This window comes from Eurosta solidaginis, chromosome 4 (assembly GCF_040869045.1).
Source record: "Eurosta solidaginis isolate ZX-2024a chromosome 4, ASM4086904v1, whole genome shotgun sequence".
In the NCBI taxonomy this organism is placed as follows: Eukaryota; Metazoa; Arthropoda; class Insecta; order Diptera; family Tephritidae; genus Eurosta; species Eurosta solidaginis.
This window is the reverse complement of record NC_090322.1, coordinates 5,609,405-5,626,953: the sequence shown is the minus strand read 5'-3', so window position 1 is coordinate 5,626,953 and position 17,549 is coordinate 5,609,405. Positions and strand designations below refer to the sequence as shown.

At 37.7% G+C, this 17,549-nt stretch overlaps 5 protein-coding genes across 11 annotated transcripts in view; 3 read left to right on the top strand and 2 right to left on the bottom strand.

Annotated features, from left to right (window-relative positions):
- The first annotated feature begins 371 nt into the window (after positions 1–371).
- LOC137248871 (uncharacterized) lies at positions 372–3,020 on the top strand. Of its 2 annotated transcripts, none has more exons than XM_067779830.1 (3): positions 372–696; positions 761–956; positions 1,033–3,020. In XM_067779830.1, coding segments are annotated over exons 1-3 (822 nt in total). In that variant the 5' UTR covers positions 372–694; the 3' UTR covers positions 1,657–3,020. The 2 variants fall into 2 exon arrangements, with proteins under 2 accessions (XP_067635931.1, XP_067635932.1); XM_067779831.1 differs by having other exon boundaries at positions 372–700.
- Positions 2,393–9,826, bottom strand: LOC137248870 (putative nuclease HARBI1). 5 transcript variants are annotated; one of them, XM_067779827.1, is made up of 9 exons: positions 9,650–9,826; positions 5,792–5,923; positions 5,391–5,710; positions 5,233–5,336; positions 5,007–5,154; positions 4,507–4,942; positions 4,361–4,435; positions 3,871–4,296; positions 2,393–3,808 (listed from the first exon to the last, which is right to left on the bottom strand). In XM_067779827.1, exons 2-6 carry the CDS (start codon positions 5,911–5,913, stop codon positions 4,563–4,565), a joined length of 1,074 nt encoding a protein of 357 aa, XP_067635928.1. In that variant the 5' UTR covers positions 5,914–5,923; positions 9,650–9,826; the 3' UTR covers positions 2,393–3,808; positions 3,871–4,296; positions 4,361–4,435; positions 4,507–4,562. The 5 variants fall into 5 exon arrangements, with proteins under 5 accessions (XP_067635928.1, XP_067635926.1, XP_067635927.1 ...); XM_067779825.1 differs by having other exon boundaries at positions 4,361–4,942; XM_067779828.1 differs by having other exon boundaries at positions 2,395–3,808; positions 4,361–4,942; positions 5,792–5,885; positions 9,650–9,822.
- A 92-nt stretch (positions 9,827–9,918) lies between these two features.
- On the top strand, positions 9,919–10,918 carry LOC137248874 (thioredoxin). The gene is made up of 2 exons (XM_067779835.1): positions 9,919–10,303; positions 10,363–10,918. The coding sequence occupies exons 1-2, from the start codon at positions 10,121–10,123 to the stop codon at positions 10,702–10,704; spliced, it is 525 nt and encodes a 174-aa protein (XP_067635936.1). The 5' UTR covers positions 9,919–10,120; the 3' UTR covers positions 10,705–10,918.
- AMPKalpha (AMP-activated protein kinase alpha subunit) lies at positions 10,709–13,626 on the bottom strand. Its single transcript, XM_067779819.1, has 2 exons — positions 12,899–13,626; positions 10,709–12,740 (listed from the first exon to the last, which is right to left on the bottom strand). The coding sequence occupies exons 1-2, from the start codon at positions 13,169–13,171 to the stop codon at positions 11,319–11,321; spliced, it is 1,695 nt and encodes a 564-aa protein (XP_067635920.1). The 5' UTR covers positions 13,172–13,626; the 3' UTR covers positions 10,709–11,318.
- A 1,149-nt stretch (positions 13,627–14,775) lies between these two features.
- svr (Carboxypeptidase D svr) overlaps positions 14,776–17,549 on the top strand; it is a 98,955-nt gene continuing 96,181 nt past the window's right edge. The window contains exons 1-2 of one of the 2 annotated variants that reach the window (XM_067779779.1): positions 14,776–14,865; positions 15,190–15,824. In XM_067779779.1, coding sequence (XP_067635880.1) covers positions 15,279–15,824 — 546 coding nt within the window. In that variant the 5' untranslated portion in view covers positions 14,776–14,865; positions 15,190–15,278. Of the gene's footprint in view, positions 14,866–15,072; positions 15,825–17,549 lie in introns of both variants that reach the window. The other variant, XM_067779778.1, reaches the window with a different exon arrangement.

Here is a 17,549-nt window from a genome sequence, read left to right as displayed (position 1 = left end):
GAAAACTGGTGTGAAGCGGATAGAGAATAAAAATAAAAGCGGCCAGAGAGCATTGTTTACTATATAGTTTGGCAGCTTAAGTAGAGGTTATGTTGCGAATAGAGTGGAAGGCAGTGGACTAGGCAGTCGAATGTCATATAATGAAGGAATGGTGTTCGGAGATTTTTCAAAGTTAAAAAAAAAAATGATAAAAGCTTTAATATAAATAAAACTATTGTTTTAATAACAACAAAAACGCCATATATATTCTGTATACATAAATTTGTAAGGATTATCTCACTTTAAAATTTGAATTAAATAATCTAAAGTTTTTCTTTGAAACTGAGTCGAGAACTGTGCGTGTGAATGTGCGAATTTTCACCGATCAGGGCCCGAATTACGTATTCCGTGAACTGAACACTCGTCTCTTAAAAGTACTTATTTGGTATTACGTGATACGTGAACGAATAGCTGCTATCGAAATTCGGTATTATGTGTTCAGTGAACGTACACAACAAATCGTAAACGTCAAAAAATTTCATACGATAGCAAAAAGACGTTCGAGTGCATTAAAAATTGGTTGTAGTTTGAAAATTAAACGAATTAATTTATAGTTCTTACGTTTTAAATTTGTTTTTAAAAAATTAAAGTGATCTTAGCACAACTAAAAAGGAAAATTTTATCAAACATAAAAAGGAAAATTTCGAGTTTAATAATGTAGGTAAATAAATATAAAATTAGTTAAAATTATTTATAATATAAAATGTTTGTTTCCCCAAAGGACGAATCTAAATAAGCTTAATTATAAGCAAAAGGAGATGATGGGAGAATTTATGCAGCAGCACCCCAACCTGGCCAAAAACATCATACCAAATTGTGCCCAAGGAAAGGCGACATCTCAACGATTGTGGGAGGATCTATCCAAAAAACTTAACGCTGTAGGCCCACCTATGAAAGATGCAAAAATGTGGAGAAAGGTAAATCAAACAACCGATCGGAACACTCATCGCTTGGTATGATAATTTGTAATTCTGTGATATTTATAATTTGTAGGTATATGCTGACCAAAAATACCAAGCGAAGCGAAAACTAACTTTTAACCGGAGCTCAAAGTCTCGGACTGGTGGTGGACCATACGAGGAGAAATTGATAACATCAGCGGAGGAAAATATCATTGAAGCAAGCGGGTTAGAAGCGACGGTTGAGGGTCTGCAAACAGTGCAAACCTGGGGTAACATCTCGAAGGGTTTTTCTCAACACCTTTTTGAATCTCCAATCGAAGTAAGCAAGGACTTTGACGAGATTGAGTTTTTGCAGGCGGAGATGCCTTCAGTTGAAATTGACACAAACAACCCAACAACTTCGACACGGAAGATCAAAGTTTCTGATTATGACATTGAAGAATATAATGTCCCGTCCACTTCGAAGAGGAGGAGAAAAGTATGTGAGGATCCAAAATTAACACTTTTGGAGCAAAATTTAAAATCCGCAAATGAGGCAAAGCTCAATATGGATGACAAGCTTGGCAGACTCGTGGATATTCAAGAGCGGATGTTGCAAATCCAAGAGCGGACGCTACAGATCAGGGAAGAAAAACACAAACGTTTTTGTGCCCTGAACGATTTAGAAATAGAACTGAGGAAGCGGGACTTAAATCCATTTTCCGATTCCGAATAAAGGTATCAAATATTGTACACCTGTTTTCGCCAATAATTTTCATCATATTTAATTTACATAGTTTTTTTTTATATACATAACTAGCCTACCCGGCAGACGATGTCTTACCCGAAAATTGGTTTTCCTACATTTAAAAAGTGAGCCCCATCTCCCCTCTTCACTCTCAATCCCATTCTCTTCTACTATATTTTTCTTCTTATTCTTCTCCATACCTTATTCCGTTTATCTCTCTTCCGTTCCAAAACGTACCCCACTCCAACATCTACTCAAACTCCCTGTCCCTCTAACTATCCCACTCCCATAAACATTCCTATTCTCATATCCACTCCAGCTCCCATCCCAATCCCACTCTCCAACCTCAATTTCTTCAGATATGAAATCCCCATACCAAATATTGAATACCTGTTCAAAATAATTTCGGAAATGTAGCGAATTAAAATGTTTCCTGAAGGGGGCGTGACACCGCCCATACGTTCTGAGGCTGTACAAAGTTTGCCGGGTCAGCTAGTTATTAATATTTTTATTACATATATACCCAACAATCAAAGTAAACGTAATGTAAATTTATAAAGTTTTCTCAAACAAACACTAAGCTTACAAAACGTTGATTTTTTGTTTACAAATTGTTTAGAATTAAGCTTGAAATAATCGAAACGGCTTACTTCTAAGCCTATAAAAAAAATTCGAAAAGAAAGCTTGTTATAAATAATTTCCCAAAACTTTTTATAAATGATAATTTTTATTTCAATCATTTCAATAATATTAAGAAATACATAGGTGTATGTAAATTTACATATGAATTAATTCTGAATTTCATTCATATATTAAATAAAGAATGGCTGCATTTCGAATAAGTTGTAGGCGAATCCAGGAAACGGTTTAAATGCAGCCATTCCCTCTCATGAAAATAATTTAAAATTTTCGAAGTTGAAAAATATTGGCAAATAGTTCTGTCGTCTTTTTTGGTAACATTTACAATTTATTTTCACAGCTAATTTGCATATCAACGTTTCTTCACAAAACTTATAAAATGTTTTCTGAAAAAAAAAAAAATATATACATATATATATTTAATACTGGAATCGTTTAACACAACAAGTTTACTTTAAATTACTTTTCAAAACATTTACAGAAATGCCTGTTGGGTATGTATATAAGAACTGAAATTAAAATGTTGAACCTTATTTAAATCTTGAACGAAAAAATGTCCATAGTTTTAAGGGATAGTATTTATTATATAAATATATATATACATTTATTGAATACAAAAAATTTATTGAACTCCAGTCATATTTTTATTTTTTAGTATAGTTATTTTTAAATACTATAAATTTAGTTATACAAATCATGTAATGATTTTAGCTAATAAATAAAAAAAAATTCTGATAAAAATTGTTATTCTTTTTATCTCTTATCTTACAGGTGCATATCGTTAGCTTAATTCACAAAGGCCCTAACCAATAGATTTTTTACAGATTGAAATGTAACAACAAGTAAAATATTTGCCACGATGAAAGTTGGCGTTATGTTAATATACAAGAGGTGGGAAGATCCCAACTTTTTTTTCTTGGAAACACGGGGTGGCGCCTTTAAAACCTTGTCCCAGCTAATTTCGTTTCAATAAAATTATTTTCGTTATTTTTTTAGAAAGTTATATGTCAATATATAAGAAGATTAAGCCAGTTTAAAGTTTACAAATTCTACGAATTTTTTCTTATATGTTTCCATTTCGATTTCGCACTCTTTCAATTTATCGTCTCTAAGCACGTCAACTTCATCTTTAAGCTGTATTTACTCAGAAGTGTTTTTTTTTAATGAAAAAAGATAAAATTAATACGTGAATGAAAATAGCAAATCTTTGGTTGCATTATAAATATGGACGATATTTACTATCAGATCGTCATTACGCTGTTTTATTATTTGAATTTCCTTTTCTTGCTGCTGAACCTTAAATTTCAGGTCCTCTCGTGCTGCATCTGATTGTATAAGGTCTTCTTTCATTCGATCGAGCTATCGACGAAGTTCACAATAACGTGCAGAACCAGCTTGAACTGGACCCAGTGATACACGATCATTACCAATTTGAGCAGTTGCATTTTCCAACCGATGAACTTCATCCTGCGGTTATTAAGCTCTTGTATTTTAGATTTTTCTGTAAAATATGAAATTAAAAAAAATAAAATTTTTTAAGTAAAACTCAATTTCACCAAATACCTTTTTATCAGATTCGAAACCCTTTTGAGGCAAAGCATCTCCCCTTCCTGCAATATTTTATAATCGAAATTAGCTATACTTGACGAACTACGAGATGAACACTCTCCATGCCAAGTTGACTCAAGATCTTGCAGTGTTCGCATTATATTAGCTTGAAGTGATTCCACTAAGCACGTTATTTGTCGTATATAATCTGCTTGGCAGCACAATTTACTGCGCAACCTAGTATAAGCTGTAAAAAACGCTCGAGCAGGAACGCAGGATCACATTTTTCGGAAATACGTTGAGCATCAGGTTGAGGAAAATCTGCTAATGAATAACTTAATACATCGTTGTAATAATCATGTACACCTTCAATAACTTTCTTTAAATTGCTCATCCTCAAGCGTTAATTTACTACTGTGCTTATTTTGGACAACCAAGCATCTGTAAACATAAAAAGATTATCATAGTTTATTTAGTTATTTCTCCTGAATTTCTCACACTTAACTGTAAAAACGTCTGGAGCAAATTGGTGTAAGGCTTGTGCCAGATCCACTCCAGGTAAGTTCTCAACTTACATTGCCTATATTATGTGTAATTGACACACTTTTTTGAAAAAAATTGCCAAAATATTTCATCTTAAGCCAAACTTACTAAGAACTTCAGATAAGACACCTGTATATTAACTTTTGTGATTGGCCATTTGTATTTTAATTAAGAAGGGATTGCTTTATTTGGTTTCGAATATTTTGACCAATTCTTAAAATTTGTGTATGCTCGCCTATATCAATATCATTCACAGCAACATCATTGGCAGTTACACTTGGTTGGTTAAAAGGGACTTTAAATTCCATACATATGTTGTGTAGAGCTGCGCAAACGTTGGAAAACATTGCCACCTTTTGTGGGGTATATCTTCCGCGCTTATCGTTGCATAGTATTTTCCACCGCCCTTTGTAAATACCAATTGTTCTCTCCACCATACATCTGGCTTTTGAGTGAACCGCATTAAATACACTCTCACTTGAACCCTCCGCAGGATTTCTGTATGGGGTTATACACCAAGGTTCAAGTGGATAGCCGGAATCACCTAATTAAATGAAAGTAGAGAATAAATGCCCATAGTTCATACTAGTTGACTAAAAAATACATACCAAGTAACCACGAATTATTGTTAGAATTTATTTCAAATTTCTCTTCTAGCATTATTCTTTGTTCTGATTGCTTCCATACAAAGGAATCATGTGCAGCCCCTCCATATCTAGCATTTATTGCATTAATTTTGTATTGGTGATCGCATATCTGCAGCAAGATACGTGTTTATACGGATAAAATAATTCTTTCGATCGTTATATTCTTCGAAGTTTATATTTAACTTACAATCATTACATTTAAACTATGAAATCCCTTACGATTAAAAAACATATGTTCGTTTTCGCTGGGTTTCTGCAGGCCAATATGGGTACCGTCAATACATCCAATTACTGTAAGAGGGAAAAGTTTGGGCGCATCCAAAAAAATTTATTTAATTTTCTCACCTCGTGGTATCTTATACTTCTCGTAGAACCATTCCATACAGCCACTCAAACTCTCCAGTGTAAAACGGATATGTTCTGGACATAGATTTCTTTCTATTTCAGTCACTACTATGGTGCTCAATTTTGAAACCAAGCTTTGACTCATTCCCATAAGGTAATCGTCCCCTACCGCCCGCTGGTAACTGCCACTTCCAAGAAACGAAAGCGTTACTGCCAACTGGAGGATGGGCGGTGCAGCTGCTGAGGAATGGCAATTGAAATTTGTGTTCCTCAGGACATAATTAAATGCTGCTTTATTAAGACGAAACCTTTTAATGAACCTAAAAATTAGCCAGTTATATAAACGATTCGGTAACAGTTCACAAATGTTCAAGTTATAGTGAAATTATAAACGAACTTACGCTTTTTCAGACAAAGAAAGAGGATTGCTTTTGTCTCTTAGCTGGCGTCTTACAACCTTCTGGTCATGCCCATCCACGCCTTCGTCGGAACTTTCTAAAAAGAAAAGTAGTTCCGGCTCCATATTTTCAACTCTAAAAAACTACAACGTTAGTTTTCTTGGTATTTCTTGGAGTGATAGAGCTTATTGGTTAGGGTGAAGTAGTGGTATAACAAAAACTAGAAAGTATCAACATCTGCATCCCTCCTGTCACCTAATGCCCCAGTGTATACCGCCCTGAAATCAGCGCACTACTCACCGGAGAAAATTGCATAATTCTAGGCAGGTCCCACCACGATCTATGGCATTCTGATCTACAGACGGACAAAAAGGCGAAATAGCGTTCTACTAGATAAAGACGGTCAATTAGGGCACGTTACTGCAAGACCTGGAAGGGTCCTCCCTTCTTCCAAGTCTCAAGAGGTTGACCGCAAATTATGTCTGGTCGGCAAGCATCGGTGCACGTCAGGAACATAACATCTAAACCCAGAAGAATTAAACAAGGGGTACCACAGGGTGGTGTCCTATCCACACTTGCACAATAATGACCACAGGCCCACTCTCTCCGGTTATTTCGACTTACCAAACCTGATATTGTCACCGACCAAAGCATCGGCAACCTTATTTACAACATAGACGCGCCAAATGTGGACCACATTCATTACGCTACCGGGTGCCTTACGCCCAAAAATTTGGGAAGAATGGAACTGCAATTTTTCCTAATATATATAACGTCATAATAAAATCTCTTACCGGCATCACTTGGGGTAAAGACAAAAAACGCTTATTACCACTTACAAAACAATTGGCCGGCCGTTTGCATGCTACGCGTCCCCGATATGGTCGCCCAGCCTAAAGGTTACTCACTGGAAGAAAATACAGGCCTGGCAAATTACTGCCCTCAGAACCGCTACGGGCTGTCTTCTTATGTCCCCAGAACACCACCTAAACAATGAGGCGAGAGTACTCCCCCATTAGGCACAGAAATGAAATGCTGAACAAACTGTTTCTGTTGAATATCAATCTCAACAGATATCTGATTGAAGAGGCCACACCGCCAGGGGCTTATGAAGTCATCTCCGGAAGCATTATGAGGAAATACGGCACCTGAGAACACAACCGTATGAAGCAAAAAAGCAGAAGCAGATCCTCAGAGATTTACACAAACAGGTGTCGGACCTCTATGCCAGGAATTGTCCGGCGAGCCCAGTTCTTAAGGAAAAATACCCAGAACTCAAAGAAGAGGAAGCACACTCCCTGGCTCAACTTCAATTGAATACTATAACATGTAACTATCCAGATTCAACCCCGACATTAATAATGTATGTCTGCTTGCAGTGTTTCCCTACATGACACCAAACATCTATGTCATTGCAATGTGGAACCAACGCCTCTAACAGCCCTCACTCTGCTCCACCCCTGTTGAAACTGCAAGTTTCCTAGGACTCCCGTTAGAGCCTATTGATGACAATTTGTGAGTGGTCGCACCTAGTGGATACGGCGAAGCAATGCTACAACAACAACCACGTAAAGGAAGCCTAGAGTACCGGTTCTTCGAACACCTTATAAAAATTGTTGGTAGATTTATACATCATGACACTGCTAATACGCGTTCAAAAATATCGACAGAGGTTTCAACGCCGACGCGTCTTGATATCAGTATTAATAATCCGAAACCGGAAAAGACAAATTTTAAGTCGTTCAAAAGATATTAACGAAAAACCGAAAAATGACCCACGGGTCCCTCCGAAACCGGGGGTGGGATCAACAGTATTTTTGCGCAGAACACCTTTCCGCATTGGCGGCCTTCGACCCCGCTTATAAAAAATTACCCTGGGTGGGTCCAACACCGGTTTGGATACCAAAACTATATCCGCGTAAAACACCTATGTTCACAATTTTTTTTGTGGGTACGCAACATTACAACAACCACATGAAAATCGCCAACTTCAACTGCAAATATCTCCAGACAGAGATACAATTTTTCTTATTAATACTGATGTCAATACGCGTTTCACACCTCTCTCGATATTTTTGGACGCGTATTAGCAGTGTCATGCTGTCTTATAGAATTACCAAATTGTTGTCATCTTTATTACAATAACGAATAATTACAAGAGGGACGACTGCTAATATACTTCTAAATATATCGTGAGGTGGCAGAGAACGCGCCTTAAACCCTCTATCATTGATCCGAATGCGAAAAAACCATATTTTGAGTCTATCCAAAGATATTCCCGAAACCCCGAAAAATTACCCATAGCATTTGCGCAGCACACCTATATGCATGGGCGGGCTTCGGCCGCGCTTATAAAATACTACCCCGGCTCGTGCAACACCTGTTTGGGGTCAATATTAAAGCCGTGCAAAACCCCTTTCTACACAATTTTTTTTGGTAATAGTCTAGTTGAGGGGTCGACTGCTAATACGCTACCAAAAATATCGAGAGAGGTGTCAAACGACGCGTCTTGACATCAGTATTAATAATCCGAAGGCGGAAATAAAAATTTTAACGCGTTCAAAAGATATTAACGAAAAACCGAAAAAAGACCCGGTGGTACCTCCGAAATGGTGGGTGGAATCCATAGTATTTTTGCGCAGAACACCTTTTTGCGTTGGCGGCCTTCGGCCGCGATTATAAAAAATAACCCTGGGCTACGCCATGCCAAGTCCGGGTGTGTGGTATAACCGTGGCTACCGCCACGGTGATGCACAATTTTTTTTGGGGGTACAACACAACAACAACCACATGGAAATCGACAAATTCAAATGCAAATATCTCCGGACAGAGATAAAATTTTTCTTTTCCGCCATCGGATTATTGTTCTCGAGATTAATACGCGTCGTTTGACCCCTCTCTCGATATTTTTGGTAGCGTATTAGCAGTCGACCCCTCAACTAGACTATTACCTTTTTTTTTATGTGACCATGTCGTTTGACACGTCTTCCGATATTGTTGGACGAGTATTAGCAGTCCAGCCCTGTTTTAAATTGTTACATTTAATATTTACATATAACAAAGAGCACATAAATCTCTATTCTATGCATAAGGGGAATGTATTCCAGCGTAAGCGGCGTAGATGGTAATCTTCCCGCAGGAACAATTGTTTGAACAAACTACGGTAAAGGTCTAGTTGAGGGGTCGACTGCTAATACGCTACCAAAAATATTGAGACAGGTGTCAAAAGACGCGTATTGACCTCGACAACAATAATCCGGGGTAATAGTGCAGTTTACGGTACCCACCGAAATTTGGGCCAAAATTTTCGAGTGAGGTATCAAAAGACGCGTATTCACGTCTAGATCAAGAATCCGAAAGCGGAAGTTAACTTTTTTTACCCGTTCAAAAGCTATTAACGAAAAACCGAAAAAAGACCCGGTGGTACTTCCGAAACGGGGGGTGGAATCCATAGTATTTTTCCGCAGAACACCTTTCTGCGTTGGCGGCCTTTGGCCGCGCTTATAAAAAATAACCCTGGGCTACGCTTTCCCAAGTCCGGGTGTGTGGTATAACCGTGGCTACCGCCACGGTGATGCACAATTTTTTTTGTGGGTAAAAACACAACAACAACCACACGAAAATCGCCAACTTCAACTGCAAATATCTCCGGACAGAGATAAAATTTTTCTTTTCCGCCTTCGGATTATTGTTCTCGAGATTAATACGCGTCTTTTGATAGCTCACCCGAAAATCTTAGCCCAACTTTAGGGTGGGTACCGTAAACTGTACTACTACCTAATCCGGCAACTAGGAGGATCTCTCTACCACCTCGTATTTATATTTATTGTTAAATCACTGTGCACTCATCACTATAATTACCTTCGTTAATTTGTTGGAATCAGCACTTGTTTTTTCCTTGTTTAATAATAAAATATTTTTTATGTATTTATTGCACATGTAATTTTTTTGTAAATAAATAATTTGTATTATTTACAAATAGAAATTGACATTTAAATGTCAAAATATCTATTACAAATCACCATTCAATCTATTACTGTCTGTCATAAATTACGATACGTTACTGAACGTACCTAATAATACCAATATTGCAATACGTACGATCAGTCACGTAATCTTTATTCGTACGATTGCCGTTTTGATCACGGAAAACGTAATTCGGGCCCAGCTGTTAGTTGCGCTACTTGGTAAAATTTACAATGCCAGAGAGCTTGTACCAAGAACTGCTGGTGGACCTCAGTTAAACATTGACGGATTTTAAGAAAGCAACAGGTACCTCTAATAAATTACGCTAAACAACTGACTTCTTGCAGTTCTGCTTCCCAGCCTAATATGCTAAAAATTGTAGCAAGAGGCATAGCGCCACGTTCGGTTATTGCTTTGCTAAGCAGCGGCCAAAATAGTTTCCAACGTCAGGCACCTGGCGCTACTGCACTCATGCAGAAGTACATTTCACAAACTACATCCTGCGAACGCAAAGTAGATGTCAAAGATCATTATGAATTTGATCAAAAGGTCAGTAAGTTTGAAAATGATATTAAAGAATTATGCAATCAAAACATTTTACCCAATAGGTAATAAACAGCGAAAATCCAGTTATTGTAAATTTTCATGCTGAATGGTGTGATCCTTGTAAAATTTTGACACCAAAAATGAGTGAACTATTGGATGCTTCAGAAGATATTGATTTGGCTACAATAGATGTTGATACAAATGCAGATTTGGTAGAGACATTCGAGGTAAAGGCTGTGCCTGCTGTCCTCGCTTTTCGCAACGGCGTAGTTGTTGACAAATTCATTGGTTTAGTTGATGCTAACAGCATAGAAAACTTAATTAACAAATTAAAACGAAAGAAACAACAACAAGAGGAGGCGGCTGCGGCAAACAAAAAAGATAAAGAGGAAAATGAAATATAATTGCTATGCTTTTTTACGTAAATCTTTATTTACAACATTATATGCTTCATCTAAATTTATTAATGTTTCTTCGTGAGTTTTTATTACACTCATTGCAATAACGATATACACTTTTTTGCTAATAATTTTTAGTGTATGCATTTTTTAGTAATATATTGGACATAAGCAGGATGTATGTAAAATTAACAATAAAGCATACGAACGAAAACGTAAACTAATTTTGGTGTACTAGGTATGCGATTACAGAAGATAAACAAAATAAAAACCATTTAGTTTCAGCCGAACAATTTAAAATCCATTTAATAGATTGCATTCAAAGATAAATTTACAATATCTGCAAAAGTGTTATACATTCTAAATAAAAGCGTTAGTTGTAGTACAATAATGAATAGCCATTTATACATACTAAAATTTTATACGCTTCATACACTTCGAATATATAATCGCTCAGCCACAGCGGAAAATAAAAGCCTATTTAAACTAAAGAGGCACCTACACCTTTTTACTTGCATCTAAAACAATATATACGAATAACATGCTAATTGTGTACAATCTACTATTTTAATTTAAGAAATTATAATGAGCGTGGATACCCCAATTTTTTCTTAAAACATCTAACGTGCCAGTTGTATAATCAGCGCTGCGCACATCTCGAAAAACTCCATTGTATGATGTCCAGTTGGCTGTTGTGGCATTGCACCCTGCACGCTTAGTGGCGGTGGTGTTACGCTCTCCAATATAACATCATCACCCTGCTCAACTTCTTCATTAGTTAAAGATTTAAAATCCAGTAAATAACTTTTTGAATCCACTTGATAAAGTTGCAGCGACATTTTCGAATATTTGCCTGTCTTAACATTTTGACGACGTACACGCACATGATATGGATTTATAATCTTCCATTCATAATCGAGAGCCTTCATGGCACGATAAACCTCTTGCATTATGTCATTAGGCTTACTCTGCGATCTTATACCCAAATGCCATTTTGCGCGTTTAATTGGTGTACCACGTGCTGCCTTCTCAGGGAATGCGCCCCCACCCGATGCCTGCACAGACATAGCCAATTGACGTTCACGCATCGGTGCTATGCGTTCAGGATGTGGACGCATAGCGCCACTAGTTCCGCCAGGCGTTGAAGTGCCCGACGCAGAACCAACACCAATTGTAATAGCTGTTGGCCCAACCGATTCGGAGCGTTCACTAGGCGAATGTGCAGCTGGCGGTGGTGAACCAGCAACGTAAAAATTATTGATTTCTGTCTTGGCAGCCTCGTCAGCGAAACGTTTATTATCGATAATCAAATGATAAGCAATAGCCAATTGATCGTGTGGATCGCCGCTTAACAAGGCGTTATGCACCTCAGCCTCCTTTACGCCAAACTTACCGCAAACTTCAGCGACAGCCACTGTATCAATAACATTGGAGTCCTGCTCAATCGATGAGGGAAATAGATATGAGGGTAAATCTTTTTGGAACCACTCATGCTTTTTGATTTCCTCCATAGTAGCACGTTTCAATGGATCTACTTGCAACATTTGGCATACCAAATTCACCACTTGCTTGTTCAAATATTCTGGTATAGGAAAAATGCCAGACTTGATTTTACGAAAAAGTGTAGGCACATGCTCGTCATCGAATGGTAGAGTGCCACATAATAGCGCATAGAGTATAACTCCGCATGACCATATATCCACTTCCGGGCCGGCATAAAGTTTGCCAGATATTACCTCAGGTGCAGCGTAGTTGGGTGAACCACAAGAGGTGCGTAAAAATTCGCCATCTAGCATCATGTTAGACAAACCAAAGTCAGCGATTTTTACATGCAAATTATGATCAAGTAATAAGTTTTCCGGCTTCAAATCACGATGCACCACCATGTGACGATGACAATAGTCCACTCCAGATATGATTTGCTGAAAGAACCTACGTGCTTCGTGCTCCTGCAACTTGCCATGTTTTACGATATAATCGAACAACTCGCCACCGCTAACGTATTCCATAATCATAAAAATATCAGTGGGCGTCGAAATGACCTGCAAATTGCGTGTGCAAGTAAAAATAGCCGTTAAAAATAAAATAATAATAATAAAAGTGTAAACTGCAAACAATAATAAGCCTTATTGACCTTTGCACATAAACAATGCAAGCGATTACTGTCAACACACCAATTTCATAGAAAACACAAGCATACCTGATAAAGTTTAATGATGTGCGGATGCCGGAAGAGTTTCAAATTCTGTATCTCCCTTCGTATCTTACCAACCACATCAAGGCTTTTGATTTTCTGACGATTTAAAATCTTAACAGCCACTTTATGTTTGGTCATTTGATGTTCACCAATTTTCACCTTGCCAAAAGTACCTGTGCCGAGAGTTGCACCAAGCAAATAATGACCAATTTTAACAAGTGGCTGTGGACCGCTGCCAGTGGCCACCTCAGCTGCGGCAGCACGTGATTGTGGCATAACTGTCAATAAAAGGTTTCCGATATGCAAAAATTTACAAGTGTGTAGTAAGGTAATAGATGTATGGTGGGTGGTTTATGGAGGTACTGCTGTCACAATAGCCTTGCTACGATCAATCGAATATGTATTTAGGTTCTCCGTACCGCTCACCCTCTGTTTGAAGCAAAATTTTCCACGACGTCGTTTAGAACTCTCGGCCACTGCTGCTAATTTGCGCTGCTGCACGGGCAACGTTTATTAATACGAAAAAATTGCCCTCAACAAACATTTAAAAAACCACAACTTTTACTTGTTTTTAGCTTTTAAAAACCTTTGTCCACAATTTCTGGACTTTTGTATACGATTCAATGGAAAATTGATGCAATTGTATGTTTTTCCTCGCAGATAAATTTTTCACAATGACGAATAATAACCAGAAAACTACGATTTTGGACAAACGAAGATAAAGGAAAAGGAGAAAGACAAAAACGCAGTGCTGCCACACAGCGAGAAAATTTAACATTATTGCATATGTAAATACAAGAGTCTGTTATATTGCCTATGTAAATACAAGAGCTCTGTTATATTGCCTATGTAAATGTAAATACAAGAATACAAGAGCTCCGTTATTACCTTATTAAGGGCCAATTAATGGTGACTTATCCATAACCAGATAAAACAGCTGATCGAACCAACCTTACAATACAAGTCCACTTAATAAAAAAAAATGTCTCGTGCACATACAACTTGTATGAGAGCAACCGAAACTGAATTTGCTGCGTGAAAACCTAACTCGATTTCCAATTTTTGTTCTGCGTGACATTTTAGGTTTGACGTTTGCATACATGTTTTACATCGTTGCAACGCATGCTTATTTCGGTTAGGGTAAAAAACGCTGGTTGTTTGCGTGCGCTAAAAAAACACAGTGCGGTTTTATTTGGTTGGCTTGTTATGGAAATCAATGTAATCGATTCCCTACAAAAAATGTGGTCACAAAACCTAATCACGCCCATGCAAATGTGACTATGAATATAACCTATGACCGTAAAAGGACTAGTCAAATGACGTGGAATGACGAGAGCGTTTTTGCAGGTTTAATGATGCCATACCATAACGCTAAAGCCATAACCATACCACCATACCATAACCAATTGGTTTTTGGTTTCTCGCCATATCCATAACCTAAAAACATTTGAGTTGGTGAATTTAATAACTTTTTGTAGATTTTATTCATTGTTTTGGATACGTTATGACTAAGAGACTTATTTTTTGTGGCTCATGTTTGTAATTTTTTGCGTTTTCTTCTTTTTATGAAATTTTCAAGATTTTTAGGTTATGGCGGCACCATTAATTGATCAAATTGGAACATTGGACATTGGAGATGGTTATGGATATGGGTATGGTTACGACTATGGCGTTAGGGTTAAGGAAGTTTAATTGGCCCTTTACGTATGTAAATATGTAAATACAAGAGCTTTGTTAAATGTCAATTTTGCCAACCCACCACAAAGCAATGTTGCAATGTGAACAAATGCAATACACCATGACACCATGCCAATCTCGCGATTATCATGATTTTGGTTTGGCATTTCCAGACCGCTGTCATTTTTCATTTGTTTCATTGTGTATAGTTTGTTTCGTTAGCTTGTAATTTTGCTTTTCGGTACATTTTCACATATAAATTGCGTTTAATTATTAATTCCAGCGTACAATGTGTAATAAAAGTGCAGTGCATTGTTAAATATATGAAATTAATATTTAGGTCTTAATGGAGTGCCGTGCGAAGTGAGGAGTTTGTGTAAAAAATTACATGTGAAATTCGTTGAAAGTTTTGCAGTTGCGCGCAGCGCAGAAAGAAATCGCCTCGCAGGAAATAATCCAACGTCAGCAAAGTGGTCGACTGTTTTTTTTTTTTTTTTTAGAAAATAAGTGTTCCTCGCTTGCGCAGTGCAAGAACTTTTAGTTTACAAGTTTAAAGGGATTATGTGCAATAAAATAGCAAAAAATCATTAAAACCGTAATTTTTGTTTAATAACTAGCGTAATACAAGTGAACGTTTCTTAAAAAAGCCCAAAACACGGATATTGTGCAATCTTTTTTTTAAATAAGATCCAGCATATCGGCCAAAATGCCTGCAATGCAAAGCTTTTACGCCTTTGTTATGATTTTCATTATCAGCTGCGTGAATGACAAGGAAGTCAAGAGCACTGTCACCAACACAACCATCGTCTCTTCCCCTGCTGCTGCTTCCTCACCAGCCAACACACCAGAGACGGCGGCACATTTGGAGGACCAATCATTTATAGGCCATCCACCGCCACATTATCTAACAAATATTGAAATAAGTGCTCTATTCGCGAAACTACAAGAACTCTATCCTCACTTGGCTACGAAATATTCCATTGGAAAAACGGTGCAGGGTCGTGAAATGTATGCACTGTCGTTAAAAGCACAAAACAAAGACGGCGGAAGAAACGTCGATCTGCTACGCCCATTGGTGAAGGTGACGGCCAATATACAGGGTGATGAGACGCTTGGTAGACAAATTGTGATATTTCTAGCACAATATTTGACAGCGAATTTTGAAAAGCTGCCTGACGTGCAAAGGCTATTGAATAACACTGAAATTCATTTAGTGCCCAGTTTGAATCCCGATGGTTTTGCAGCATCGCAGGTAAGTGGTGATGGATGGAAATATTACTGTTTTTGTAAAGACAAGATGATATTACTTAGTAAATATAATCAGGGTTTCGAATTGACGCTAGATCAGCGCCCAAGTACCGTAACCTATTGCCCCAATTACGTTCCACTTATCTGACAGTATTTTGTTTCATTTGTAGACAAAAGGTCTAACTATCAACGATCTCAAAATAGCGTTATTGTCTCATATTGTAGGTATACAAAGGTTCGAAGATTCCACAAGTGTAAATTTCGTACTAGACTTTACATTGCTTCTCGAATCGAACCAAGCCAGATCGAGCTCATGCTCTAAGGTTGATAACATAATGTTACGAATATTAGCAAAACTAAGGAGTGCTGCCAGCTCTAAGCCGATCTAAGCAGTGACGTGAATGCACATCAATAATTCAATCATTATGTATCTACATAAACGAATCAATAATTGCGTCTACACATATGTACACATTCCGACGAGCAACATTTACATACAAGGCAGCGAGAGATGAGATGTCACACACCGATGAATTTACTTATACGCTTATGTGTGTGCGGGAGACTGTAAACTACAAACACATGCATATACCTTATCTGAGTTGTCACAAGAGAGAGCAATAATTTGTGCACGTAGTTGTGGCTGGCGATTTTGTAGCCGAAACAACTAGTAACTTCTGGAAATCGAAGAGCCTAGAAGTATGCAGCGTAAACTATAAAATCGATGCAGGCGAGTAAGAAGTAATTCAGTTTGATTTGAATTGTCAAGCAGTTACGAGTAAGACGATATCTAGCGAGCAATAGCACTATTATTTGAAAGTCAGTTTCCTTTAAGCTATCAGTTTGGTTATTAAGCTATTCGTTGTACAGTTGGAGTGTTGTTGTGAAGTACTTTAATAAAGGCCATTTTGCATTACTACAAATTGGAGTTATTTATTCAACAGTTTAGTGATTCGAACTTAGCAGAGGATTGCAAATAAGAGGATTTGCAAGTAAATTCGTTACAATTGGTGTCAGAAGAGGAATTGTTGAATAAATTCCAGAGGACAACAACGACATGGCAAAGTTCAGTGAATTGAAGATCCAGCAACTAAAGAAGGAGTTGGAGAGCCGTGGATTGAATACAAGCGGCGTTAAACTTGAACTTCAGGCACGGCTACGAGAGGCAATGGAAGCGGAAGGAATTGATGTGGAAAAGTATGACTTTCATCTTGATGGCGAGGAAGTAACAAAAGTTGAAGAGAAAAACGAAACATCGCAGACAGTTACGAGCACAGACTTGAACATGATTTTGGCTGCAATATCTGCTCAAACATCGACAATGTCATCACAACTAGAATCGCAGGAGACACGCATAACATCCAAGATTGAAGCACAAGAAACGCGTATGGCAGAAATGTCGACACAGGTTACATCCAAGATGGAAACTCAACTGGCAGAGCAGAAGACATATATGGCATCCCAACTGGAATCACAGGAGGCACGTATTTCAGAAATGACGTCGCAAGTGTCATCTCAACTGGAAGACCAAAAGACATATATGGCATCTCAATTGGAAGCGCAAGAGGCACGTATGTCTGAAATTTCGGCAGAAATTTTGGAACAGGTATCATCAAAACTGGAAGCGCAGGATGCAAAAATGGCTCAATTTCAGGCAGAAGTAGATGATTTAAAAGGTCGTATGGAGCAGTTACAACTAAATCGCCCAGCTGTTTCAGCGAGTAATCCA